The following is a 24,671-nucleotide window of genomic DNA, read 5'->3' on the forward strand; positions in this document are numbered from 1 at the left end:
TATTCTTAGATCCTTCCCCAGGCATCAACCTTTCTTTTTATTTTATTTTGGTTTGGTTTTTTGTTTGGTTGGTTGGTTGGTTTTGGTTTGTTTTGGTTTTTGATGTGAAACTGGAAGGGAACCCTGAGAGAGCACCTCAGCAGCCTCATAGATTTCCCTGGTGGTCAGCAAGTAGGTTGGTCCTGCCTAGTGAAGCTTTGCTTAGGACAAACAGTAGGAAATAGCCAATGGGCTCTCCCCATCAAGTTTCTTCCTCCTGGAACTGAGATGGACAGCTTGGCCATGAACAGGGAGAAGATGATGAAGAGGACACAGGACTTGAAATGGACAGGTTAAAAATTAATGGACAAGTGTGGCCAGAACATCAGCAAGAGGCTCTGGAGTTCTTTAGCTTCCATACGTGTATGTGTAAGCAGGATCCAAGACAAAATGGACCTTTGATCAGGCCCAGCACAATCTTCCCAAATGCCAAGGGCTGTGGCCAGATACCGCACATTACTGAGTATTCAGCCAAGAAATGGTCACCAATCCTTTGTCAGAATACTTACCCTTCTGTAACTGAGCAGTCACATTGGTGTCCTACCTAACTTACACCTGTCTCCTTTGATCTGTCTCCCCAGGATCCAGGCTGCCCCAGGTGGAGGAGCCACCCCTAGGTCAGAAAGATGGGGGAAATGGAGCAGATGAAGCAGGAGGCTGAGCAGCTGAAGAAGCAGATTGCGGTAATGCTGGCAACAGTCATGAAGCTGTGGAGAGCATCTCTACCCACCAACCCCCATCACCGTCCACTGCATGCCCAAAATTTCCTCTTCAGCCACAAGCTGAAGTTGGGCTTTCTCCATCTACATTCTTGGAGCCCTCTGCAGCTCTCCACAGCCCTTCAAAATACTAATGGAGATCTTCCCACCATGGTGGGAGGAAGGGAGAGAAACAGGGACAGGGAGCCCAAGAGTGTAGTGAATTCCCAGATCTCCTCTGTCTGTGAGACCACTGGTGTTCTGTCAGGTGGGACGGTCTCTGGAAAGGGTGTAGCACAGCGAACAGGATGCTGAGCAAATTTTGGCTCACCTCCCTGACCACTGACTGGTGTCAAGGTGCCCTAGTCACAGACAAAGATCCCCCTGTGCTGGCTACAATCCAAACACAGCAAAGCCACAGTTCTTCCTTCTAGTAGCCCTCAGACAATGACCCCAAATTTCACTTGTCATCACTTTCCCCACATGTTTTCAATCTGTCTCTTCTCCAGGATGCCCGGAAAGCCTGTGCAGACACAACGCTCGCTCAGGTAAGGGACAGGGCTGCCTGGGCAAGCTAGCACCACTCTGAGGGGATTTTGTCCAGTCAGGAAGGAGTTAGGAGGCAGAGATGTGGGAAGCAGTAATGGTAGTCCAAGACAAATTGTTTCTCTCCTGCCACTATTTCTTTAGATTGTGTCTGGAATGGAGGTTGTTGGACGCATCCAGATGCGGACCCGAAGGACCCTGCGGGGACACCTGGCCAAGATCTACGCCTTGCACTGGTCCACAGACTCCAAGTGAGAGTGCTGCTGCTGACCTGCTGGCTGCAGGACAGCACATGGGTGTGTGGGGCAGGAAGGCTCTGATGGGAAGAAAGCCACTAACATGATCTGGTTCCTTTCTCACAGACTTATGGTCAGTGCCTCACAAGATGGGAAACTGATTGTGTGGGACACATACACAACTAACAAGGTAGGAGCCAGGTGGCTGCAAACCGGGATGCTGAAGGGGTGTCCTTGACTTTACTCTCTGCTGCCAAGAGCCCTGACACGGTTTCTGGTCCTCCCAGGTTCATGCCATCCCTCTGCGTTCTTCCTGGGTCATGACCTGTGCCTATGCCCCCTCCGGCAATTTTGTGGCCTGTGGAGGCCTTGACAACATGTGCTCCATCTACAGCCTCAAGTCTCGTGAAGGCAACGTCAAAGTGAGCAGGGAGCTCTCAGCCCATACAGGTGTGTGCATTGCCCCCTGCTTCCAAACTTCACCCTTCTGTCCCTGCCCCTTTTCTCATTTTTGCTTGTTCCTGCTTCCCAGGATACCTCTCCTGCTGCCGATTTCTTGATGACAACAATATTGTGACTAGCTCTGGAGATACCACATGGTGAGTGCTCCCTCCTGCATCCTGGTGACATGATCTCTGCTCTTAGCACAGCAGTAAGTGCAGTCCTTGTGCTCTTCAGCCCTCCACTGTCTAAGGAGGAATTGGTCCTACACAAGGAAACCACATGGAGCACCTTAGGAAGCCCGATCCATTCTTCCTCCCTTGGCATTACAGATGCTTTTTTCCTCAGCTGAGGCCAGGCCAAGCAGCAGGGACCATGTCAACAGTTCTCACAGAGAACAGTATCATTTATACCTGGACAGAAAGGGTTTTAATTTTACGTGGAGCACGCACACGTTCTCCCCTTCTCAAGTCCTGCCCTCTGTGCAAGGAATGCTGCAGAGGCAGTGCCTTGATCCTTTGGTTCCTGGTTTTCAGGGCTCACTGTGCTGTGACTCTGAACAGTTCTGAGTCTTTATTCACCCCACCCCATCCCCATACCTGCTTTGGAAGAACCTTTTGACCAAGGAAATGTGACATTTCCATCAGAGATCAGGGTTACAAAGGATTTGTTTGCCTGGCTGTGCTGTGGGATCCCTCTGAACAAGAGCTTTGCACCTTACAAGCATGGACACAGAAGACCTTTTTCAGCTGTTTGCTATTTTTTTGCTCTTTGTGTCCCTCTTACTGTCTCTCAGTATTCCCTTCAGCTGTTACACTTATATGCGAAACTTCACACACCCCCAGCCTTAGTCTAACTCTGTTTTGGCAAAAGTATTGCCAACAACAGCTGTGAAGATATCTCCTGTTGTATACAGCTGACTCCAGGGATGCTCTCACCCATTTTCCCATGCAGTAGCTATGGCTTCCCTCCTTTTGTTTGTGAGTGGCACAGCTCTTCAGCGTGGCTGTGGGTCTGCTCTGCCTGGGCTGGCTCTGAGACCTCCTCTCCTCTCCCTCTTCTTTCCTCTCCCCTCCTCCAGCGCGCTCTGGGACATTGAGACGGGGCAGCAGAAGACCGTGTTCGTTGGTCACACTGGAGACTGCATGAGCTTGGCCGTCTCCCCTGACTTCAAACTCTTCATCTCCGGGGCTTGTGATGCTACTGCCAAACTGTGGGACGTGCGGGAGGGCTCCTGCCGCCAGACCTTCTCAGGGCACGAGTCCGACATCAACGCCATCTCCGTACGTATGCGCTATGCACAGGGCTGGGGAGAAGCATGAGGGGTGGAACAGCTCCAAAACAGCCCTGGGACAAGGATGGAAGAAGCTGTCACAGTCAGCAGGGTAACAGGGGTCTTAGACCTTGGCCCCGTGATGCAGCCTGAAGCAGGGAGTGCCCAAGTTCACTGAAGTTTGGAGGAGGGTTCTCCCCAGGCACCAAAGCATCCAAGTCTTGGGCAGGCAGCACACCGTGGTCTGTGGAGTTGAGCACCCTGACACAGGTGCTGGTCCAGCTTTGCTCACAAAAGCTGTTGGGAGCTGTGGTTCAGGCATGCTCCAACAGCCCTGGCACAAGACTCAAGTGAGGCAGCAGCAATACCTAACTCAGCTGAGGTCAGCTCCAGATGGAAGAGGTGGGAACTTGGGATCACAGGGAGATCTTGTGAAGATTAATTTTTCACGGGAGGCAGCTCAGACATTTGGGAGGAAGCACATCCCTCAGAGGTGCAGAGATGGCAGGACAAGACATGTGGCAGACTATTCCTTGTAGCTAACCGAATGCCAGCTTCCTGCAGTCTGCTGCTCCAACCCCCTCCACTGACATCAATTAGTGAAAACTTTCTCAGTTGCCCCATGGCTACCTTGCCAGCCACATGGTTTTCTGCCATACCTGCTCCTGAGGAGCCCTTTGTTTACTCCTCAGAGCAAGACCACAGAAAATGAGCATGTATGAGAAAGCTGGGATCTGAGGATCAGACAGAGGAAGGTTCTGGTAGCCAGAATTATGTCAGACCTCAGATGGGGAATAATGGGTGGACACTTGTCAAGGCCCAGCCTAACAGCTGGAGTTAAAATAATCCTTCCTCAAGCACTGAGATATCTTGCCACAGCTTAAATCATTTGTTTTCTTGGAGTGGAAGGGGTTTATTAGGCTTTAAGAGAAGTATCAGTCTACCCCCTTTAGCAGACTTGAATTTTATGATCCAGTGTCTGCTCCCACCAGGCTTCCTGGTGGTTAGCGGTGGGGGTGATTAGTTGAGGATTTCCAGCGGGATCTGAGGAAAACCTCATTCAAACCTGGTGTGTGCCCTCCCCAGTTCTTCCCTAACGGCGAGGCCATCTGCACGGGCTCCGACGACGCCACGTGCCGCCTCTTCGACCTGCGGGCGGACCAGGAGCTGATCATGTACTCCCACGAGACCATCATCTGCGGCATCACCTCCATCGCCCTCTCCCGCAGCGGCCGCCTCCTCTTTGCCGGCTACGACGACTTCAACTGCAACATCTGGGACTCCCTGAAAGCAGAGCGTGTGGGTGAGTGGCTCCTGGAGGTCCCTCTTTCCCTCCCTGCAAGGCCTCCTGGCCCTGCCTTAGGGATAATGAGGCACTTATTTTTCCTAAACATAGGAAGACATCCGGTACTAACTGAAACCCAGCAAAACTCCCTCGTCCTTAGGGAGCATACCAGACCTAGGACAACCCCACTGGCCTAGAAAAGCTACTGTTTTAAATGTTAAGGAAGTCAAGCCTTTAAACAACATGGATCAAGGGGGTCAAGAGGGTTCCCATTAGCTGAAACTGCTCACAACCACCAATAGAATATCCTATTTCCTCCTAGTCTGCCAGTTCCAGGTACTCACAGTGCCACTTGGTGGCCAGGCACCAAGCCAAGCGTGCACCTGGGCTTCCATCCAACAGCTTTGGGTACTCTGTGATGCTCATACACAGAACGCAGATTTTTTCTTTCAGATGCAGCCCTTACCTTCTGAAAAGTCATGAAACACAACCCACCAACAGCATTGCTGTTTCTCAGCCTTACCAAGCACCCCATCCTATCTTAGTCTTACTGTCACTCCAGGGTGAAAGCAGTTGTACGAAGTTCAGCTGGCCAGGTGAAAGCAGTTGTCTGAGTTTCAGCTGGCCTTACCTTCCCAAGCACCCCTTGGGGGGCAGTTCTACACCACACACAAAAGTTCTTTGGCACGTTTGCTCCCGTTCTCCATGCACTGACTCTAAGAGGTTGTGCAGGAGCAGACAGGGACACACGTGGTGCATGGGTGCAGCCTGCACCACGTGTCCCCTCAGCAGGGCCACCTTGACATCTCTCACAGGTCCCCTTCACTGCCTGACCCCTCTTCTTTCCTGCCACAGGAATTCTTTCTGGCCACGACAACAGAGTGAGCTGCCTGGGGGTGACAGCGGATGGCATGGCTGTTGCCACTGGCTCCTGGGACAGTTTCCTCAAGATTTGGAACTGAGGAAGGCAGCAGAGAGGGGAAGAGCAGCAGAAGCACGGCCCACAGCTAAACAGCACCATCAGCTGAGCACAACAGAAATGCCTACCTACCACTCCCACTTGTTTCTAGACACAGGTCACTTGTAGGAGTCTCCCAGAGTGAAAGGAGATCAGGGAGGAGAAGCAGGGGGAAGCTGGGGAGCAGGAGCACAGGCACTGGCCCTTCTCTCCATCTCTAAACAGTCCCAGCCGTTTCTAGCCTTTTGCAGGCTTGAAGACCTGTTCTTTGTGTCTCAGGACTTTGCAGTACAATTCAGACACCCTGCACCTTCCTTCAAACATCTCTACCCACACTGGTACCCCTCCTCCTCCTCCTTCAGAGGACCTCTCATGCAACACCCACCCCAGACTAAGCTCTCTCCCTGCTTTAACTCTACCTAACTTTTCTGTGCAGCTGTCCTGTATCCTTGCAGGCAGCCTCAGACACTGGATTTGAGATTTCTATGGCACCACCTCAAACATAAAGCTAGAGTAAATTTGGCTCATTTTCATGGGGGAACACTTAGCTCAAGTCCTATCTATGCATAAAGGGGGGAAAGGCAGCCTTCAGACCTGCCAGAATAGCAGGGAATATATTTATTATTTTCTTAGTTCAAATCTTATCTATGCATAAATGGCAGAAAGGTAGCCCTCAAGACCTGCCAGAATATCAGGGAATATTATATTTATTCTTATTTGTTGTCTGCTTCTTGCTGTTCCTTCCCTCTTTGCCTCACTCCTGCATTGTGTGGTGACCCTGTCTAACCAGTAGCCATCAGCCCATGTTTTCAAGTCTGTTTAGATCTTCATAGCCCAGGCAAATAAAGAAAGCTCACAGAAGCACTGCAGGCTGTGTTCTTTCCAGCATTGCAATGAGCTACTGCAAACAGAGCTCCTTTCCTGTGAATATTGCCTGCTGGTCTCAACCAGTCAACACCTCATCCACAGCTCTTGCTTTAGCTCACATTCCCAGGGGAGGGTGTTCCTCACATGCTGTAGTTGAGAAGAGGCTGAAGTTGGGAGAGTGAGATGAAAGTGCATCCTTTCAAAGCTTGGATATTTTAGCTCAGTTACACAATCAGTTTTTTCATCCCCTCGTCCACTTGTTGGCTCAGAGCAACATCCTGAGGGGCCCAAGGCTCTGCGGGGAGAGCTGGCGATCAACGAGGTTTAGTACCTTACCAACAGGTCAATATCAACAGATAATACTATATCACATTATTTTGGATCTCACCCTCATGCCAGACCCTTTTCAGGCCAGTGTAGGAGCAGTACAGCTCCAGAGGTGATTCTGGATAGACATCAGTTTGCTGCAGGGAGCTGCAGCTTCCCAGCTCACACTGTTGTACATGGATTCAAGGCCATACCCCTCAGCATGCTCCAGGCAGGGGACAAGGCAGTTTTAAGGCTAATGGAAGGCCGAACTATTTGCTGCTGAGCCCTTGTCCCAGAGAAAATGTTGTGCTGAGCAAGCACAATATCAGGACACACAGTCAGCAAAGGTTGAACACAGATTTATTTACTAGAGATAAAAACTCTATGGAAAAACCAATACAGCTGATATACAGTAAAAGAGACAAAGTCTGTGCTGTACATTAGACATGACAAGCTGGGAAGAGGAGGGAGAAATCTTTCCCCAGCAGGGATAGGTGAGAAATGTGACCACTGCTTTGGGGTTTCAGTCTATTGTAGGATTTCTTCCCCCTAGAAAATTCTCAAAAACATTGGAGCAAATTATAGCAAGATCCTGAAAAAGAAATGTCTAGTTCTCCACAAAAGGACACTGCTGGTTCTCCTTGTTCAAGTCACTCCAAGCACAGTTCCCAGATTTAAGGCTCCTGCTCAGATCCACTTCCTTCTTCTCGCCAAGGTTCTCTCCCAACAGGTGCCTCTTGCCCTAGAGAAATAAAAAACCCAAACACAGAGTGTAAAACACAAGTTGATCAAAGGTTAGTTAATTCTCAGCAGAATATGTAGCCTATTTTCAGGCCATTCAGCCTGGAACCTCTTGTGACAACATACAAGAGTGACTTTTTTCTACGGCCCAGAGAGAAATGGGCACTGAAATGGGCAATTTCATGGCAAGGCCAAAGACAGACAAGACTCAGAGGAACTTAGTGACAAGACTGACCCACAGAAAAACATTGGTGAAGTTACTAGTCTCTGCAGGCCTAGGAGGCCACAATTCTCAACTGGGACCCTACAAGATACAGAAATTGAAGGATTTGGCTTTTTTTTTCAGCTCAGTCTCCCTCCCTCAGCATGACCCATTATGTTTTACCTGGCGAGGGGCAGGAGCACTGGGAGAATTATCATCTCGTAGAATGCTGAGGGGAGAGCGGCCAGTTCCTCCAGATGTTGCCATGAATTTGTTGCTGGGCTTGTGTCTCATGGGCTTGCTCACTAGTTGACAAAAGGAAACACACCAGCACATCACAACAAGGCTCAGAGGTCCTGGATTTTAAATGCCTCCTGGCCTTTATCAAAAACTTACCTGAGGGATTTGAGGCAAAGGGATCATAAAAACGTTGATGTTGGAAGTGAAGTCTAGAAGACCTACTCCAGCAGGGTCACCTAGAGCCCACTGCCCAGGACCATGTCCTGGTGTCTCTTGAATACCTCAAAGGATAGAAATTCTGCAACCTCTCTGAGCAACTGCTCCACTGCTTGGTCACCCTCACAGTGGGAAAAAAAAAAGTGTTTCCTGATGTTCAGAAGCTTCCTGTGTACCATTGGCCCCTTGGCCTCTGGTCCCATCACTGGGTACCATTAAAAAGAGCCTGGCTCTCCCTTCTTTTTACCCTTCCTTCAGGTATTTGTATCAATTAACAGGATACCCCTGAGCGTTTTCCTCTCCAGGTTGAACAGTCCCAGCTCTCAGCCACTCCTTTGAGGAGCAGTGCTCAGCCCAGAGCTTTCTAAAACAAAGTCTGTATCAAAGTCTCTCAGCACTGCTCAGCCTTAGCACAGAGATGTGCTGCCCACCCTTGCTCCACCGCTCTTCCCAATGAAAAACTGTAAGGTCCCTCTGGACAGGTCTCCACAGTCACAAACCCATTTCAGAGAGGGGAAGAGTTGTCTTATATCTCTTCATTTTGAATACAGTTTAAAAACCACTTCTCATCCCTGGACATAAATCTGTTCGATAACACAGCAGTTCCCAGAGGGTGCCCCGGCCGCAGAGGCTCCAGGCGGTGGGACCCAGCCGAACTGGGGGTAGGAACAGGCTCTGGCGGGGAGCACGCCTGGAGAAGGCACCCCAACCAGACGGTGCCGAGAGCCCCGACTTGCTCACGGCCCATCGCGGGCAGCTCTCCGGGCACACGGAGCCCTGTCACCCGCGCACCGAGCACTCACCCGAGGAGAAGCCGTGTCCGGCCGGGCGGGCGGGCCGGGCCGGGCCGGGGGAGGGCGGCCTCTCCGCCTCTTCGCCCGCGGGCGGGGAGCTCCGCCGGGCCAGCTCCTCGGCGGGGCCCGCCGCTCCCGGAGGCGCCGGCTCGGGGGCCGCGGCCTCGGCCCCGAAGGCCTCGCTGAGCTGCTTCACCAGGCGGTCCACGCTGTCTGCCGGGGACGGAGAGGGCCGGGTGAGCCTCGGGATCAGGCAGCCACACAACCCGCCCACCCACGGCGGCTTCACTCACCACTCGACACGGCTCTCATGGGCGTGCGGGAGATGCCGGGCGTGGGCGACCGTGGGTCCCGCTCCTGGCCGGTGCCCGCTGGCGGCTCGGCGGGGTTGGGCTGCGGGCTGCCCGCCGGGGAGCTCACCACCTGCGGAGAGGGGCAGCCGTGGGGGCGGCGGGCCGGAGGCACGCAGGGGGAAGCGGCGGCGGGAGGGCGCCTACCTCAATGGGGGTGCGCAGGATGCCGGCGGTGGGGGAGCGGGGATCGCTGACATGAGCCAGGTGCTTGTTGCGGGGCGCGGCCGGGGTGGCGGGGGCGCTGCCGGAGGCCCCCATGGCGGCGGCGGCCGCACTGCGCCCCGGCCCCGCCGGACGCACCGTTCGAATCTCCCGCGCGCCGGGCGGTGCCGCCGCCCATTGGCTGCCGCACAGGGGGCGGGGCTCATAACGCCGCGCCCACCTTCCCGCCCAGCCAGCCCTACGGCTCCGCAGTCCCCGCCCGTCACGTCCCGCCTCGCCCCGCTGTCAGTCTTCGGAGGCAGACCCGCCCCCCCGCCCCTCGGTGCGCCGTTATTGGTGCAGAAGCCCGGCACCGCCTCCTGCAATGGCCGGAGGGAGGTTGCGATTGGGCGAGCCGGCGGGTCGACAGGGCGAGTCCGGCCTCCAGCCTCGCTTCCGATTGGTTAGGACCCGCCTGACCGCGCCGGGCTGCGATTGGGCGGGGCGGGGCTGTAGGCGGTGCCGCGGTGAGCCGCTGTCATGGCGGAGCTGAGCGAGGCGCTGCTCTCGGTGTTGCCGTCCATCCGGGTGCCCAAGGCCGGCGACCGGGTCCACAAGGACGAGTGCGCCTTCTCCTTCGACACGCCGGTAAGCGCGCCCCGCCGCCGGCCCGCCCGCCCTCCCGGGCTGCTCCCGCCGCGGCCGGCTCCCACCCCGCCGCCAGCCGGGGCGCCGCCCGCGCGGGGCCTCACGGGATTTGTGGTTCCCCGGTGGCCGCGGCGGCCGTTCCCCGGCGGCGCTCAGGGCCCCCGCGGACTACTACGCCCGGCGTGCCCCGCGGCGCGCCCCGCCCGCCCGCGGCGCGCTGGGGGCTGTAGTTCGGGGGCCGGGGCGGGCGTGGGCAGGGCGCTCGCCCCGATCAGCGGTGGCCCAGCTCGCCGGCAGCCCCTAGAGAGGGAGCGCCCCCCGGCCCGAACCCTTCGTGCGGGAACTCGCCAGGACTTGTAGTCCAGCGGAGGACGGGGGGTCGGGCGCGTCCCGGGCCCGCCCTCGGCGGCGGGGGGGGGCGGGCCGGGGGTCCCGCCCTGCCCGGGTCTGAGCCTCCTCCCCGGCCTCGCCGCACGGCGTGGCCCGGCGGGCGGGGGGCGAGGCGGTGCTGTGTCATTAAGATGGCAGTGGTCCCTTCTCCAGCCATCTCCACCCCGCTGACATCTCTGCGCTTCCTGCGCTTCCCCCGCTCGGCCTAAGGGGACCTCAGGGGCGGCGAAGGCAGCGGGAGGGCGAGGTGCCCCTTGAGCTTCTTGGCGGGCGCCCGTCCGGGCTGAGCCCCAGCCCGGCAGAGCTGGGCTGCAGCTGGAAGATACGGGTCCTTCGAGGCAGCGGCACATGGCATCCTGGCCCTCTTTCCCTGCCCGAGCTCCACAGTGATGCCTGACCCTGCGCTGCCCCCTCTGTCTCAGTCCAGCAGCTTCTGAAAGCTTCCGGGTGGTTTCTCTCCTTTCCAGCCCCTGCATTTGGGTCCCCCGCCCCTTCAGTTTGAAAGGGGTTCTGCTGAATGAGTGTGGTGTTTTCCAGCTGCTGATGGGATGGTGGGAGCACATTCTGTGTCTGTTTCCAAGCTGCTTGCTCACAGGCTTTTGAACACAACAGCAAAAGTAAACAGTGGTCTGTTAACCTTCCTCACACTGTAGCTTGGCAGCATTCCCTATGGCACTGGGAGTCATGTGTTTGGACAGGGTGCCACAGTTTTGCTGGTAATGATTGTACCGTGCTCTGAACTTGTAAACTGTGCGTGCTAAGGGCCTTCTACGATATAAACTCTTGTGGAAAATCAGGCTTTCCTGATTTGGTAGCATCCTGCCATAAATGAACACACAAATAGTTTTTTAAATACATCATCATGACAGGAGTACCTGTTCTTCTGGGACAGCCAGGCTGGGGCTTGCCATCCTATTTCTTACTAGCTACTTGTGGCTGCTATGTAGAAATGAGCTGTTGCCATGACTTAATGAATAATGACTAGTCTGCCATGCCTATCCTAGCAGCTGGAATGCTATTCCTTACCACCTCCCTTCAGTTCTGTCCCTCCTTCCTTCCAGGAGTCAGATGGCGGCTTGTATATCTGCATGAACACGTTCCTGGGCTTTGGGAAGCAGTATGTGGAAAAGCACTATCAGAAAACGGGCCAGCGGGTCTACCTGCACCTCAAAAGAACACGTAAACCGGTAACAAATAAAAATACATACACTCAAACTTCTTCTGAAATTGAGAGCCGGGCTGTGTCTGTGTATTCCATCAGATACATGGAATCTCTCCTGAGATACTGCTGTTGTTTTTCCTGGTGAATTGAGGGACGCCAGTGCTTCAGTTCTGCCTCTGCTGAGTTGTTGTGTGGATTGCCCACATTGTTTCTGCCTGGTTTCCTTCTGTTTTCAGAGTAGCTTGATTTCAATCCCTAAGGCTTGCCACAGCATGCCTGTCCCTTTAACTCTTATTTCCCTATTTCTTCTCAATGCCACAGAAGGAAGAAGATACCAACTCCAGTGCTGGGGACCCCCCGAGGAAGAAACCAACTCGCTTGGCTATTGGTAAGGAAGCACCTATGTCCTGTATGGTCCCTATATTCAGCCAGGAGCTGCCTGGTTTGTCTCTTCTGCTTTACTCTTCTTGGCTAGTATCCCTGGCCAAGTTCAGATTTCTTGTTTTCCAGTGTGTCTCGGGTGAGCAGTGTCTGTAGAACAGTCATTAAGGTGGTGGTTGTGTTCTGTGTCCAAAGTTACATCTTGTTTTCCTTGTATAAATGTGTTTATTATCCTCTGCCGTGCATGCCTGACTCAGCTTGGTGTGGGGATCACCAGATTGGGACTGTTGCTTAAACACAATGTTCCAGCATGAGGCTGAAGTAAGTTTGAGAAAATTTAGGTCTGAGAAAAGTAAGCTTGAAGGTCCTGGCAGACAAACTATTTTTTAAACTCCTCTGATATTGAACTAGCATTATTGATACAGATGGGGAAGAAATTAATGGGAAATGCTGCGTTAGCATTTTTGGTTCATTAGGTCTTATAAGGTTGATACCGGAGGAAATACCTATGAACATTAAAACATAAAAAATATTTTAAATATTCCTTTTTTTGGAAGAACAAGTGTTCCCATTACTGTCTTTCACTGACTGAGAGGGCTGTTGTGGCAATCAGTGGAGACGCTGCTTATTGGAACAGTCTCAGCTGGTAGTTTCTGAGCCATTATGGAGACACATAAAGGAAGGAACAGGAACATTTGTAGCAGTAACAGGTTCTTGGCTTGCTGGAAGCTGACCACTAGAGGGAAATGCAGAATCTGGACTGTGAATGTCTTGATTTTGGCTCGCTTTTTCCCTGGTGTAGACGCCCAGTGACTCGTCTACTGCCAGAGCACAAACACCACTATTAAGACTGGCAGCTGCTCCCTGTTTTGCTGGTGAGCTGAATAGAACCCCAAAGATCACTTCTAGCAAAACTGAGGCTGGAATCTCTGTTTCTTCAGATAGCCACTGCTTTTATGTATAAATATGATTATGCTGTTTTGGGAGAGATGAGGCCTGGTCTGCATTATGAGTTATTTCTGCATCCTGAATTCTACAAAGGTCTTTCAACAAGTGTTGTCAGTGGGTCGGCAAATACCTGCCAGTGATAACAGCTTAGTGGTGTGAATGGAGCAGGAGAGAATAAAGGAGAGTATTAGCCTTGGGAGACAATGGTCTCAAGTTCAGGAGAATTTTTTTTTATCTTTGTTTTAGCTGAACTGTGGTGGGATAGCTAATCCTGATACAGGAGATTTTTTTTAAAGTGCCAGAAAGATTTGTGAACAAAATGTAGCTCTTGATCTCTCTGTACCTCACTTCCCCCTCTCAATGAAAGATCTACAGTGCTTGCCTCCTATGCCTGCATGTTGGTTGATGGACATTTGTGGTGTGTAGTGCTTAGGTACCACCATGGAAAGGGAGGCAGTGTACCTCAAGGCAGGCTGGTGGCTATAGACCCTCTTCCTCATCTGGAGCCTCAGAAGGCTCACATAACCACCTGAGGGGACCTCACCAGTCTGGTTTAGTTTGTTTAGGGTTCAGGAATTGTGTAATACCCTGGGGGGTTGTCTATTGCTTTACTCTGTGAAGTGGTGACAGGAAATCTCTGGGCTGTGCTGAAGAGGCACAGAAGAGGATTGTCTAGGTGTGTTGTTGCATGATGCTGGTGACTGTTTTCTAAAACCATTGTGCTCATATGTAGCCGTTTGTGCATGGTGTAAAAATTGTAGGTATCTAAGGAGGGAGTTGCAGGAGATATCATGGGACTGGATATTTCTGACAAGAATGTTTTAAGGAAATACAGTAGTGATTATCAGAACTGTGTTGCACACAGGATTCTTGAGGCAGAGGCACTGAGCAGCAAAAGCTTTTCTTCCCTTCAGGGATTTGTTGCAGCTGCAGATGTTCAGATATTTGTTGCAGAGATTATTGCAGTCACAGCATGCAATTTTTCCTGGAATAAATGAAATTCAGTTTAAAAACACAGGGGGTTTAGGCTGCTAATAAGCCGTGTGTCTTCTGCCTGTTTCCTTTTGGGATGTAGGGTGTGAATATCTGCAGAACAGAGAAGGCCAGGCTTTTCCTCTGAGTACCTCTATAATCCAAAAACTGTAGGTGAGGGAATCTACAGAAACTGCAAATGTTTTGGTGGGCATGCTGACCCTTTTCCACTGGCAAATAACCTTTAAATATATGAATCTCCAGTTTCTGGTGCAACCTCTGGAGAGCACAGCTAGGTGGAATATAAACCACTATCACCGTACATTTGCTCAGACTTTTTCTGCAATTTTGAATGTTCTGGTTCCAGAGGAGCTCCTGGTTCTTCTTGCTTGAGTGCAGGACTCTAGACTATTCTTTCTGGAAAAGGCAAGGAAGAGAGGCAGGCCTCTGAAAGATGCTGATAGACCTGACCTTTGCCCTGGCTTTCAAGGTGATCTCTTCATGCACATCTCCATTCATTGTCTTGAGTATTCAGGTTAAAGTTGAACACCCGTGCTTTATCTTGGCTCTCTTCTGGCCAATGCCTCTCTAGAGGATGTTTGGTTTTCTTCTTGGTTATAGCCAGAGTCTGGAGATTGTTTTTAAGCATCTGCAAAAAGAGCTGGGAAAAACAAAATCAATTGTCACTAGGCTTATAATTGTTCCTGTGAAGGTCACAGGACCAGCAGAAGCTCTGGGATCCAGAAGTGGGAGAAAGATTGTGGATCACTGATTTAGATCATCGTCTTAGTCATGGTGCCTTATTTCATGTAAGCTGTGGGGAAAGAAGCTTTTCAAGCTCTTTGATTTCACTTATTACCGCAATGTTTTTTCTTCTTGTAGGTGTAGAAGGTGGATTTGATATCACAGAAGAAAAGTTTGAATATGACGAAGATGTAAAAATAGTGATTTTGCCAGACCATTTGGATATTCCACGTGATGGGCTGGAGGGACTACCAGACATGGTCAAAGACAGGGTATGTTTGGCTGGAGGGCTGTGGCTGCTGTTGATAAAGAATTGTACAATTACAGAGAAGGAAACTGCCCTGTAAAAGGGATCCTGCAGAGTTGCTGTGAAGTCTCAGCTGGCAGTCACCAGGAATGCTCTGAACTTACACACTGCTGTATATTACAGAGTTCTGGCTTCTGTGTGACTGAGGCTCCTGAAAGTCCCAACCAACTTGCCTAAATGTGGAGTGCTGTGGTACTGGAAGCTTCTTTTGCCTTTACCCTGGTAGGCCAGCCCTTCATGTTTTCTCCTGCTGTCCTGATTCCAGATTGCCAGCGCAATTGAGGCCATCCTGACAGCAGATTCAGCCTCACGGAAGCAGGAGGTGCAGGCTTGGGATGGGGAAGTTCGACGTGTTTCCAAGCACGCTTTTTCCCTGCACCAGCTTCAGAACGATGTCCGCATCCCACCGTGGTGAGCATAGTACTGGAACTTGCTGTGTCACTCATGTCCCAAGCCCTTCTCCTGTGCTGAGCTGCAGCAGCAGATGAGACTTCTTTTGTGAGTCTCCAGGTGTGCCTTGTCACAGCAGATTCAGGGGAGGTGGCACACTAGGGTATATCAGGATTCTCAGTGTTCTGTAGTAGAAGAGGAATGAGATCACTTACACTACAGATATTGCAGTGGGCAGCAATGGCAAGGGCTTGGGAGGTAGAAGCCAGAGGTTTTCCCTCTGATCTCTTTTTCTCTGGTCCTTGTCAATAGTGGCTGGAAGTGCAGCAAGTGTGACATGAAGGAGAACCTGTGGCTGAACATGACGGACGGAGCCATCCTCTGCGGTCGGCGCTACTTCGACGGCAGTGGTGGCAACAACCACGCAGTCGAGCACTACCGGGAAACCGGCTACCCGCTGGCTGTGAAACTGGGAACAATCACTCCTGATGGGGCTGGTGAGAAGGGGGATCCTCCCAGGCTTAGGGATGCCAGGCACCTCTCAGGCTGACGCAGGTCTCCTGCAGGTATCAGGGTGGTGTTGGCCATCTTGTGGCCTGGAGCAGGCAGTGTCATCCCGTTGTGAACTTTGCCTCTCTGACCTGCTTCTTGTGTGAGGCAAAGAACAAGCTGATAAAAAAGCCCTGCCTTCCCCTGCCCCTCCCTTGTAATTGGGAGCTTTTAGAATAGTTATCCAGGTTGCCATCTGATTTTCTTTGTTGGGGTGTTTATCAAAGAATCGTGTGTTCAAATCCTGAGCAGAGAGTATATGGCACAGTAACCCACTTTCATTACTGCTGGCATAAGTGTTCCTCTGTGCCCTGATCAGTGACGAAGTTGTCTTGTCACATGTTTAGGAGGATTTAGAACACCATTCTGTCTGTTAATGTTATTCTGCTGAGAAAGGGCAGAAAGTCCAATGGCTCAGTTTGTCAGAACTCGCAGTTCTGAGTGCTTTCTTCATCCAGCTGTGAATTTGAGATCACAGGCCATTATAAGTTCCTTTTTTTTTTTTTTTTTTCTGTTTTCCTGCATAGATGTCTACTCTTATGATGAGGATGACATGGTGTTGGATCCCAACCTGGCAGAACACCTGGCACATTTTGGGATTGACATGCTCAAGATGCAGAAGGTGAGGAGAAAGTGGTGTCTTCCATAGGCCCAGAGGGAGAGAAAAGCAGCTCTGAAGGGTCTTTGCTAGATTCCAACTTTCTGTGGCTCTGCAGAACCATTCCTGGTCAAGAAACTCTGGGGTTTTTTTGTCACACATAGAGTTGTCTCATCTGCCTCTCTTCTTTGATTGCTTGTTTTGCCTTTCTTTCATGTCCCTCAGGTTTATTTCCCTGGCGTTATGTGTCAGTACTGCGGGCAGGGAGGGTCCCAAGTGCTGAGCTTTTTTTGTTAGTGTGTGGTTTCCATGCCTCTTTCTCGGGAATGGTTCAGATATGGTCTCCCATATTTCTTTTCCCTCCTCTTTCTGTCCCAGGTATTCATATATATGGAAACAACTCTTGTTTCTTCTTCCTCTACTTACAGAATAAAACAGAATGGATTTGACTCTGTTTCTCTACAGCATTGCACTTTTCACAACTCTGATGTTGCCTTGAGTCTTCTTTGAGGATTTTCCTGTTCTTTCCCTCTGCAGACAGACAAGACAATGACAGAACTGGAAATAGACATGAACCAGCGCATTGGCGAGTGGGAGCTCATCCAGGAGTCTGGTGTTCAACTCAAGCCCCTCTATGGGCCTGGGTACACTGGTATCCGTAACCTGGGCAACAGTTGCTACCTCAATTCTGTGATGCAGGTGCTGTTCAGTATCCCAGACTTCCAGAGAAAGTAAGTGAGCTTAATCACTCCTTTCCATTAGTCTGGGATCAGTACAAAGGTCCCCTTGGGCTGGGCGCTTCAGTGGCAGTAATCATGCACAGAACTGCATTTTTACCAGATGAAGCTGCACATCCCTTAGATTGCTCTGTTTTGCCCTGCAGGTATGTGGACAAGCTGGAGAAGATATTCCAAAGTGCACCTTCGGACCCCACACAGGACTTCAGCACACAAGTGTACGTAGAATTTTGGTGAGAGAAGGAAGGCTGAGGCTGCCCGGATGCATCCCCTCTGTGCTTCTTTGCTCCAGGGTTTTCCCTCTCCCTTCTCACCTCTCTTTTCTTGCCTGTCACCGGAGACACTGATCCTCAGTAATCAATAAGGATCTAAGCCAAGGAAGTTCAGCTGAATGTCGTAGATGGAGAGGACAGAGTGCACCCTGTGTTCATGACAGGCTCAGAAATGTATTATGTGTGTTGTGCCTGTTAAACTGGGGGGATTTCTGGGAGGCAGCTTCTCTCTGCATAACAGTTAAGAGGGGCTTGCTCTCTTCAGTGGAGGGAGATTGTAAAGGGGATGCATAGGTTTAGGCAGCTTTATTCTCAGTGGATAACTTATGTATGCATAAAGAGCCTTCCCTCAAGTGTGGAGAATTTGCAGAAAGAAGAAGGAACACGACTTGGGAGGGGGTTGTATTTCAAGTACAAGTTTGTGCTGCAGCTGCTCTCAAACAGGCCTGTGGAAGTTTGGGGTGGAGGAATGGAAGGTGGCATTTGTGGACAAGGAGTTCAGTGGTACAGGAGGATTCTAAATTTGGGCAGCCTGGAGTGAGGTGTTCACTGAGAGGGGATTAAGGTGAAACAGCCAGAAAGATTATTACCTGGGCAAAGGGAGGAATTGGTAAGGTTTGGTTCCAGACAAATGGCAATAATGATGGGGAAGGACGAATGAAATGGAGTAGCAGGAGGGTCTGGGCATAGGTGTAAATCACTGAACACATACTGTTGTCCATTAAGTGCCTGATGCAGTCAATCTTTCCTCTGGGAGAACGTGATCAGTCTGCTCACAGCAGTGCTATTTCTGGCTCAGACAATTTCTCTGTGCCCTGTTGTCTCCTGCACAGACACTGCTCCGTTCCCCCATCAGGCTGCAGCTCAGCTTGGCTGTTGCACAGCTGCTCTGTGGCTCAGCACCAGCTGTTCCTTCTTGTTCTACTCAGTGTGCAAGCAGTGGTTGAGATTGGCACCCTAAAGCCCTGGTAACTTTGAAGTCAGTGATGTCTCCAGGGGCCAGAGAGAGCAGACCACAATAAGATAATCTTGCCTGGTGCAGCAGAGAAAGCTGTGAGACTGACAGCCCATGACAGTGTTAGAGCTGGATTGGTTGATGTGGCTCCTGGAGCCTGTGAGATTGAAGAAACATTAATACTAACAGTGACTTTGTCCTTCCAGAGCCAAACTGGGCCATGGACTGCTTTCTGGGGAGTATTCAAGGCCAGCTTCTGCAGATGGGGAGCAGCAGCCTGATCAGAAGGTGAGGCTTGGACACAGCATCCCCTTGATGCTTGTGTTGCATGAGGTATTATTGTGTGCTACGTGTCAAAGGAGGGAGAACCCTTTCTGGAGACGTGCTGGGGCTTGTTGCAAGGCCTCTCACCTGAGGAAAAGTGTGGCTAAGAATAGAGTGCTACATGCTAGGACACATGCTTGGCAAATTATGACCACCTTCCTCTTCCACACTGTTCTTTGCAGGGTATGCAAAATGGCATTGCTCCACGCATGTTTAAGTCCCTCATTGGAAAGGGGCACCCAGAATTTTCCACTAACCGACAGCAGGATGCCCAGGAATTCTTTCTGCACTTCATCAACATGGTGGAGGTAATGGTTGAGTCTGTCTGGCAAATCATGGAAAAGTCCAGCTTGATTTTCTTCCCACACCAAGTGGTGAGGAGTGGAGGTGAGAAGCTGGCAGTCAGAGCAGAGAGAGGGAGAGAACAGAGGGAAATGGGCCTTCTAGCACCTGCCAGGGTGAGAAGGAGAGGTGTTTGGCCATGTTTTCAGGGCTGATTCCATGGAGAAATCTTTTTTGGGAATGTCACAGCTTTACAGGAGATTTAAACTTTCTTCTGTAGGAGCCATGGCTTCCTGGAGTAGGGAAGCTGGCTTCAAGTTTCCTCTTTGCTGTCTTTTCCAGGGTACTGGGTACAGAAGTGACTACTCTTCAGCCATGTGCTGTGTGACATCACTGTTACTGCAGGTCATTTTTTGTGCCATTCTGATGTTACATCTGTGTTTCTAATTTCTCCTTCTTCAGAGGAACTGCCGCAGCTCGGAGAACCCTAACGAGGTCTTCCGTTTCCTGGTGGAGGAGAAGCTGAAGTGCCTGGCCACAGAAAAGGTGAAATATACCCAGCGTGTGGACTATATTATGCAGCTGCCTGTGCCCATGGATGCTGCACTCAACAAAGGTCAGTAATGTGCCAACACCAGAAGAGTAGCAAGCCCTCTGTTTGTATATTGTACTATTCTTACAGAACTCCTTAAATGAAAGAGGGACTTCTTTGCCACTTCTGAGGCCAGGTCCTTCTCCTGCTTTTGTGGGATCAGGCTGAAATCTTCAGAGGTGGTGTGACACGGTGATGTCCCTCTAGAGCCTTTCCCTCGGCCACCACAAGCTGGGCTGTGATTCAGCAGCACCACAGGAGTGACTGCAGTAGCAGAAGTGCTCTGGAAGCCGTGCTCCATTCTTGGTGGCCTGTATCTATAGGCCTGCTCTGCCTCTGGGTGTAGCTTACACCAGTCGCTTTGTAGGTACCTAGAGGTGGTCCTTGACTCCTCTGCTTTATTCTCTAGATGAGCTGCTGGAGTATGAGGAGAAGAAGAGGCAGGCAGAGGAGGAGAAGCAACCGCTGCCTGAGCTGGTGCGAGCCAAGGTGCCTTTCAGCTCCTGCCTAGAGGCCTATGGAGCTCCAGAGCAGGTGGATGATTTCTGGAGCACAGCCTTGCAGGCCAAGTCTGTGGCTCTCAAGTAAGTGTGTGTCAGCTAAGCTGTGATGAGCTGGCCATAGCTGCATCTCTGGGGACTTCTTGTAGTGGCTTGGGGGAAGAACCATTACTGAAGCTTTATAGTCCTTCACACCCTGAGTCCGTTGAACATTGAAGCAGAGAGGGGATCAGTCCATCAGTGCTGGATGTTGCCCTCAGTAGGCAGAAGTGCTAGTGAAGTCCAAGCCATCAGATTTCAGTTGCTGAAAGGCTACGAAAGCACAGTGATATTTCAGAAAACTATTAGCTTTTACTGTAAATTTAAAATTTAGCTTTGAAATCTGTACTGACTGTATGATGACACTGATCTTGCACTATCTGTAAAATTTCTTCAAGTTTTTAACTGTCAAAATTTGAGCAGAACACTGAGTATAACAGATGCATGATTTTTGAAAGAATGCTAGTTTAAATGCTAGTAGCAAGGTTTAAAAAACAGCTTTAATTTTTCTCACTGCTTGTAGCACATGCAACAGTGCAAAGTTGAAGTGACAAGACTAGAAATGTAAGCAGCTTTCTGCTGTGATGCTGAGTGTTCCTTTGCAATGAAAGTCATCAAAGAGTTGGAAGTGCTTTTCTACACTCCATTATTCAAGGAGTAATTAATTAATTAATTATTAAACAAATACTCCATTATTAAGCAATAGCTACTATAAACAAACATCACACTGAAAAGTAACATTTTGTTTTAATTTTTACTGAGTTGTATTCAAACACTTTACTGTCACTTAATTTAGTTCTACAGCATGTTGAATTATCACCTGATAATGAGTATCTGTCACACTTACAGGTGCTTCTCCCTTCACAAACGTTCCCCTCTGTTTCACAGATTCCAGACACTTTCTCTCTCAAATTGTCTAACTAAATAATGTTTAATCAAATTCAATTAACTTAAAACTCGCTACTTCTGTTTCATATCCAAAAAAGTGCTCATGACAGTTCCTGCAGGTGTATCTGTTGGTCTAATAAAAGATGTTATTTCCACTACATTCCTTAAGGGTTAGACTTGAATTAAACAAAATCTGACCAGGCTTGTAAAATACAAGATAGGAAGGCAGTGAATATGCACTATTTTTTCTCATCTCCAAGATTTGAATTCCATCTCATCAGAGCTTCTGCCTTAGAAATGGTTCTGTGTTTGAGGAGCTTTAAGCTCAGCACAGAAGAGTTGCACAGACAGGTGTATCCCCCAACTTGCTCAGGACATGGCTCTGTCCTACTCACTGATTTCTTGGATCAGCTAGATACCCTCAATCTCTGCTGACAAGGTATTTAAAAATGTTACATGTCTCTTTCAGAACGACACGGTTTGCCTCTTTCCCAGATTATCTGGTCATCCAGATCAAGAAGTTCACTTTCGGTCTGGACTGGGTGCCCAAAAAGCTCGGTAAGGAGGATGAGAAATAGAGAGCATATAGGTACTGGGAGTCACGTATGGATATTGTGGTCATTACTGCCAGGAGGAAAGTAACTACCCCAAAAGTTGCTGCAGGCATCCCCAGGCACTTACCCTTCTAGATCTCCCAGCCAAGTCCTTTGTTTCTGCCCCTGCATGGAGGCTGAGCAAGATCATATCTTGCAGATGTTTCCATTGAAATGCCAGAGGAGCTGGATATCTCTGCACTGCAGGGAACGGGGCTGCAGGAAGGAGAAGAGGAAATGCCAGACATCGCACCCCCACTGGTGACACCAGATGAGCCCAAAGGTAGCCTGGGGTTCTATGGCAACGAGGACGACGACTCCTTCTGCTCCCCTCACTTCTCCTCTCCGACATGTTAGTGATTCTCCTCCTCTCTTCCTGATGCCTGACTCATTTCCTTGCTCTCCTTGCCTTGTGTCCCATGCTAGCAGTTTCCCACTTGCTCAGACTTTCCCTGTCCTTTTGTCAGCAATTGCCAGCTGCCTCCCTTGCATGCCTGTTATGCAAGGGTGTTATGCAAGGGGGTTTGTTGATTCCTGTTGTGTGGAAGATGGGGTGGCATGTCCGGTGCATTTAGAGGAGGCAGATCTGGGATTTATACAGGATTTAATTCGTAGGGGTATTTAATTTTCACAAACCACAGTGGAAGGTTGGTTTCAGAGCCTAGGGAAGAGCCAGTGTTCCTGAGTTCATGTGTTGAATCACTTTGCTGGTGTGTGAGACTGCTCTTCTGGAGAAGAAAGGTGGCTGAGAAAAGCCAAGAGATGGAACTTGGTGTGAAATAAAGCTAGGTAGCAGTGGCTTTGGAGGGTGTGTGACATGAGATGAAATGGAGCCAGCAGGGATGGGTGGGAGTGGGTGGCTCTAACTTCTGTCTCCCCACAGCACCCATGCTGGACGAGTCAGTGATTATCCAGCTAGTGGAAATGGGCTTTCCCATGGATGCCTGCCGCAAAGCTGTGTATTACACAGGGAATAGTGGGGTTGAGGCCGCCATGAACTGGGTCATGTCACATATGGATGATCCAGGTATGAGGCCATGGCCATGGTGAAGCTTACTGCTTCTGGGCTGTTCTTGTGTCCTACTACCACAGTGGAAAACTGAAGTAGTTTGGACTTGGGCTGTACACTCTTGGAGAGATCTGATTACTCTGAGCTGTGTTGTGTTTCCTGCTGCAGACTTTGCTAACCCGTTAGTTCTCCCTGGGTCCAGTGGGCCAGGGTCAACTATTGCCTGCCCAGACCCTCCTTCAGAAGACAGTGTGGCCACCATTGTCTCCATGGGCTTCTCCCGGGATCAGGCAATGAAAGCGCTTAGAGCCACGGTGAGAGGCATGGGTGACATCAGAGTGCAAGGATTTTCCCAGGATCAAGAATTCTCAAGTTCACTGTCTTCTTCTTCCTTCCAGAACAACAGTCTGGAGCGTGCTGTGGATTGGATCTTCAGTCACATTGATGACCTCGATGCAGAAGCTGCTATGGATATCTCAGAGGGGCGCTCGGCAGCCGAGTCCATCTCTGAATCCGTCCCCGTGGGTCCCAAAGTGCGCGATGGGCCTGGAAGTGAGTTCAGGCAATAGGAATGTGGATTTTGGCGTGCAAACTCAACATTTCTTTGTCCTTCCTGATCCATGCAGTACTGCAGGTTTTAGCAGCAGCAGCTATTGCAGAGGTGGTCTGGTTGTAGAGGTGGAAGCAGGGAGGAAGAGGGAAGGAATGGCAAAGTAGTCTAGACCCTTCAGGCTGGATGAGGATTACACAGAAGTCAATAAGAGAGAGGTTGGGGAAGTGCCATCAAGTGAAAGACAGGAAGGGCTGTGCTGCTTCTATCCAGTGGTTCTGGGAGGCTTTTTTTGCCCTTTTGGTTCCCACTGAAAAAAGCAGAATTTGTGCCAGTGCTGCTGGATGCTGTAAGGGGGTGAAATCCCTGCCTTACCCATCCAGCACCCATGGCCCAAATAAAAAGTTGGAAGAGAAAAGGCTAAATGGAAGTTAGCATCTCTTATTTCCCTGTATGCTTGGCCTTAAGAACGCTCACAGTCACACTCGATCCAGTTCTAAATTATTACCCAGCAAAGCTTCCTTCAGGGATCCTTGTGTAGAGGGGGCCTTGCACAGGGTGTTTGGGAGTAAGACATCTTTCCTCTTTCCCTGACACTCCTCTCTTCCCTCTTTCTTTCAAGAATATCAGCTGTTTGCCTTCATCAGCCACATGGGCACTTCAACTATGTGTGGACATTATGTTTGTCACATCAAGAAAGATGGCAGGTAAGGATTTCTACAGTGTAAGGGAACTGGGGGACTGGTTTAAATCCCCATCCTGCCCCGTGTGCTTAGAGGTCTTGCGGGGGGGGGGGGGGGGGCTGAGAGCAGGTGAGTGTAATTGAGTTGTGTCTTAACCATGGAATGGCATTCCTGAGCTCCTCTTGTGCCTGTTGCAGGTGGGTGATCTACAATGACCAGAAAGTCTGTGCTTCTGAGAAGCCCCCCAAGGACCTGGGCTACATCTACTTCTACCAGCGGATTCCCAGCTAGAACATCCTCTTGCTGTGTGTGGTGGGGGGAGAGTGGGCTGAAGGTGTGGGGGGGAAAGGGGTGGGGGCAGTGAGGGTGGGAGCAGGGTCCTTCTCCTCCCTGCTCCTTTCCCCAGTCCCTTCACAGCCTCTCTGTGGAGACATGGGGAGACACAAGTTCACTGACTAATCGACTGGGGGCTGGAGCCTCCGTGGACATGAGTGAGGGGGTTTGGGGGGTTGGGAATATCTGTTTCTATAGGAAATGTCCTCACTGTCCTCACCCCCGTGACACACAGCCCTAGTGCTTCGCTGCTTGGTGGGATGATGCCACCTCCTTGCTGTCCGGAAGGAGAGGAGGGGGCTTGTGTGTACGTGTGGCTTGTGAATGGGGGGGGTTCCTCCTGCCCGCCCTGTCGGGCGAGGGCGTGGGGCAGGCAGCAAGGCGGGCCACGAGCAGCGCTTCCCCTTGTGTGCCCTTGACATGCCAAAATACACGAGGGACAAAATAAAAGTCGAAGTACCCTCCTGGCTCCTGTCTGACCCCCGC

The 24,671-nt window shown here is 50.8% G+C and overlaps 3 protein-coding genes across 4 annotated transcripts; 2 read left to right on the forward strand and 1 right to left on the reverse strand.

The window, feature by feature from the left end:
- Positions 1–665: 665 nt before the first annotated feature.
- On the forward strand, positions 666–5,612 carry GNB3 (G protein subunit beta 3). The gene is made up of 9 exons (XM_009102620.4): positions 666–722; positions 1,247–1,285; positions 1,428–1,534; positions 1,646–1,709; positions 1,807–1,969; positions 2,052–2,118; positions 3,042–3,243; positions 4,320–4,536; positions 5,374–5,612. The coding sequence occupies exons 1-9, from the start codon at positions 666–668 to the stop codon at positions 5,478–5,480; spliced, it is 1,023 nt and encodes a 340-aa protein (XP_009100868.1). The 3' UTR covers positions 5,481–5,612.
- Positions 5,613–6,995: 1,383 nt separating this feature from the next.
- Positions 6,996–9,507, reverse strand: CDCA3 (cell division cycle associated 3). Its single transcript, XM_050979686.1, has 5 exons — positions 9,343–9,507; positions 9,139–9,268; positions 8,855–9,058; positions 7,779–7,900; positions 6,996–7,394 (listed from the first exon to the last, which is right to left on the reverse strand). Exons 1-5 carry the CDS (start codon positions 9,454–9,456, stop codon positions 7,260–7,262), a joined length of 705 nt encoding a protein of 234 aa, XP_050835643.1. The 5' UTR covers positions 9,457–9,507; the 3' UTR covers positions 6,996–7,259.
- A 304-nt stretch (positions 9,508–9,811) lies between these two features.
- USP5 (ubiquitin specific peptidase 5) lies at positions 9,812–24,646 on the forward strand. 2 transcript variants are annotated; one of them, XM_030234449.2, is made up of 20 exons: positions 9,812–9,987; positions 11,439–11,564; positions 11,861–11,927; positions 14,723–14,856; positions 15,157–15,302; positions 15,594–15,778; positions 16,358–16,452; positions 16,966–17,159; positions 17,312–17,383; positions 18,599–18,680; positions 18,899–19,024; positions 19,461–19,614; positions 20,000–20,174; positions 21,487–21,575; positions 21,771–21,962; positions 22,494–22,637; positions 22,788–22,933; positions 23,018–23,171; positions 23,792–23,876; positions 24,050–24,646. In XM_030234449.2, the coding sequence occupies exons 1-20, from the start codon at positions 9,880–9,882 to the stop codon at positions 24,141–24,143; spliced, it is 2,568 nt and encodes an 855-aa protein (XP_030090309.1). In that variant the 5' UTR covers positions 9,812–9,879; the 3' UTR covers positions 24,144–24,646. The 2 variants fall into 2 exon arrangements, with proteins under 2 accessions (XP_030090309.1, XP_030090310.1); XM_030234450.2 differs by having other exon boundaries at positions 21,771–21,893.
- Positions 24,647–24,671: the final 25 nt, after the last annotated feature.

The sequence above is a fragment of the Serinus canaria genome, chromosome 1, assembly GCF_022539315.1.
Source record: "Serinus canaria isolate serCan28SL12 chromosome 1, serCan2020, whole genome shotgun sequence".
Lineage (NCBI taxonomy): Eukaryota > Metazoa > Chordata > Aves > Passeriformes > Fringillidae > Serinus > Serinus canaria.

Excerpts from the sequence above, each read along its gene's own strand:
- GNB3 (XM_009102620.4), top strand. The coding sequence starts at position 666 with ATGGGGGAAATGGAGCAGATGAAGCAGGAGGCTGAGCAGCTGAAGAAG. Across the intron at positions 1,970-2,051 it reads GGAGCTCTCAGCCCATACAG|GATACCTCTCCTGCTGCCGA; the intron begins GTGTGTGCATTG and ends CCTGCTTCCCAG. Across the intron at positions 4,537-5,373 it reads CCTGAAAGCAGAGCGTGTGG|GAATTCTTTCTGGCCACGAC; the intron begins GTGAGTGGCTCC and ends TTCCTGCCACAG.
- CDCA3 (XM_050979686.1), bottom strand. The coding sequence starts at position 9,456 with ATGGGGGCCTCCGGCAGCGCCCCCGCCACCCCGGCCGCGCCCCGCAAC. Across the intron at positions 9,269-9,342 it reads TCCTGCGCACCCCCATTGAG|GTGGTGAGCTCCCCGGCGGG; the intron begins GTAGGCGCCCTC and ends CCCTCTCCGCAG. Across the intron at positions 7,901-8,854 it reads CGGACACGGCTTCTCCTCGG|TGAGCAAGCCCATGAGACAC; the intron begins GTGAGTGCTCGG and ends TTTGTCAACTAG.
- USP5 (XM_030234449.2), top strand. The coding sequence starts at position 9,880 with ATGGCGGAGCTGAGCGAGGCGCTGCTCTCGGTGTTGCCGTCCATCCGG. Across the intron at positions 21,963-22,493 it reads TCACTTCTCCTCTCCGACAT|CACCCATGCTGGACGAGTCA; the intron begins GTTAGTGATTCT and ends GTCTCCCCACAG. Across the intron at positions 22,934-23,017 it reads TGAAAGCGCTTAGAGCCACG|AACAACAGTCTGGAGCGTGC; the intron begins GTGAGAGGCATG and ends TCTTCCTTCCAG.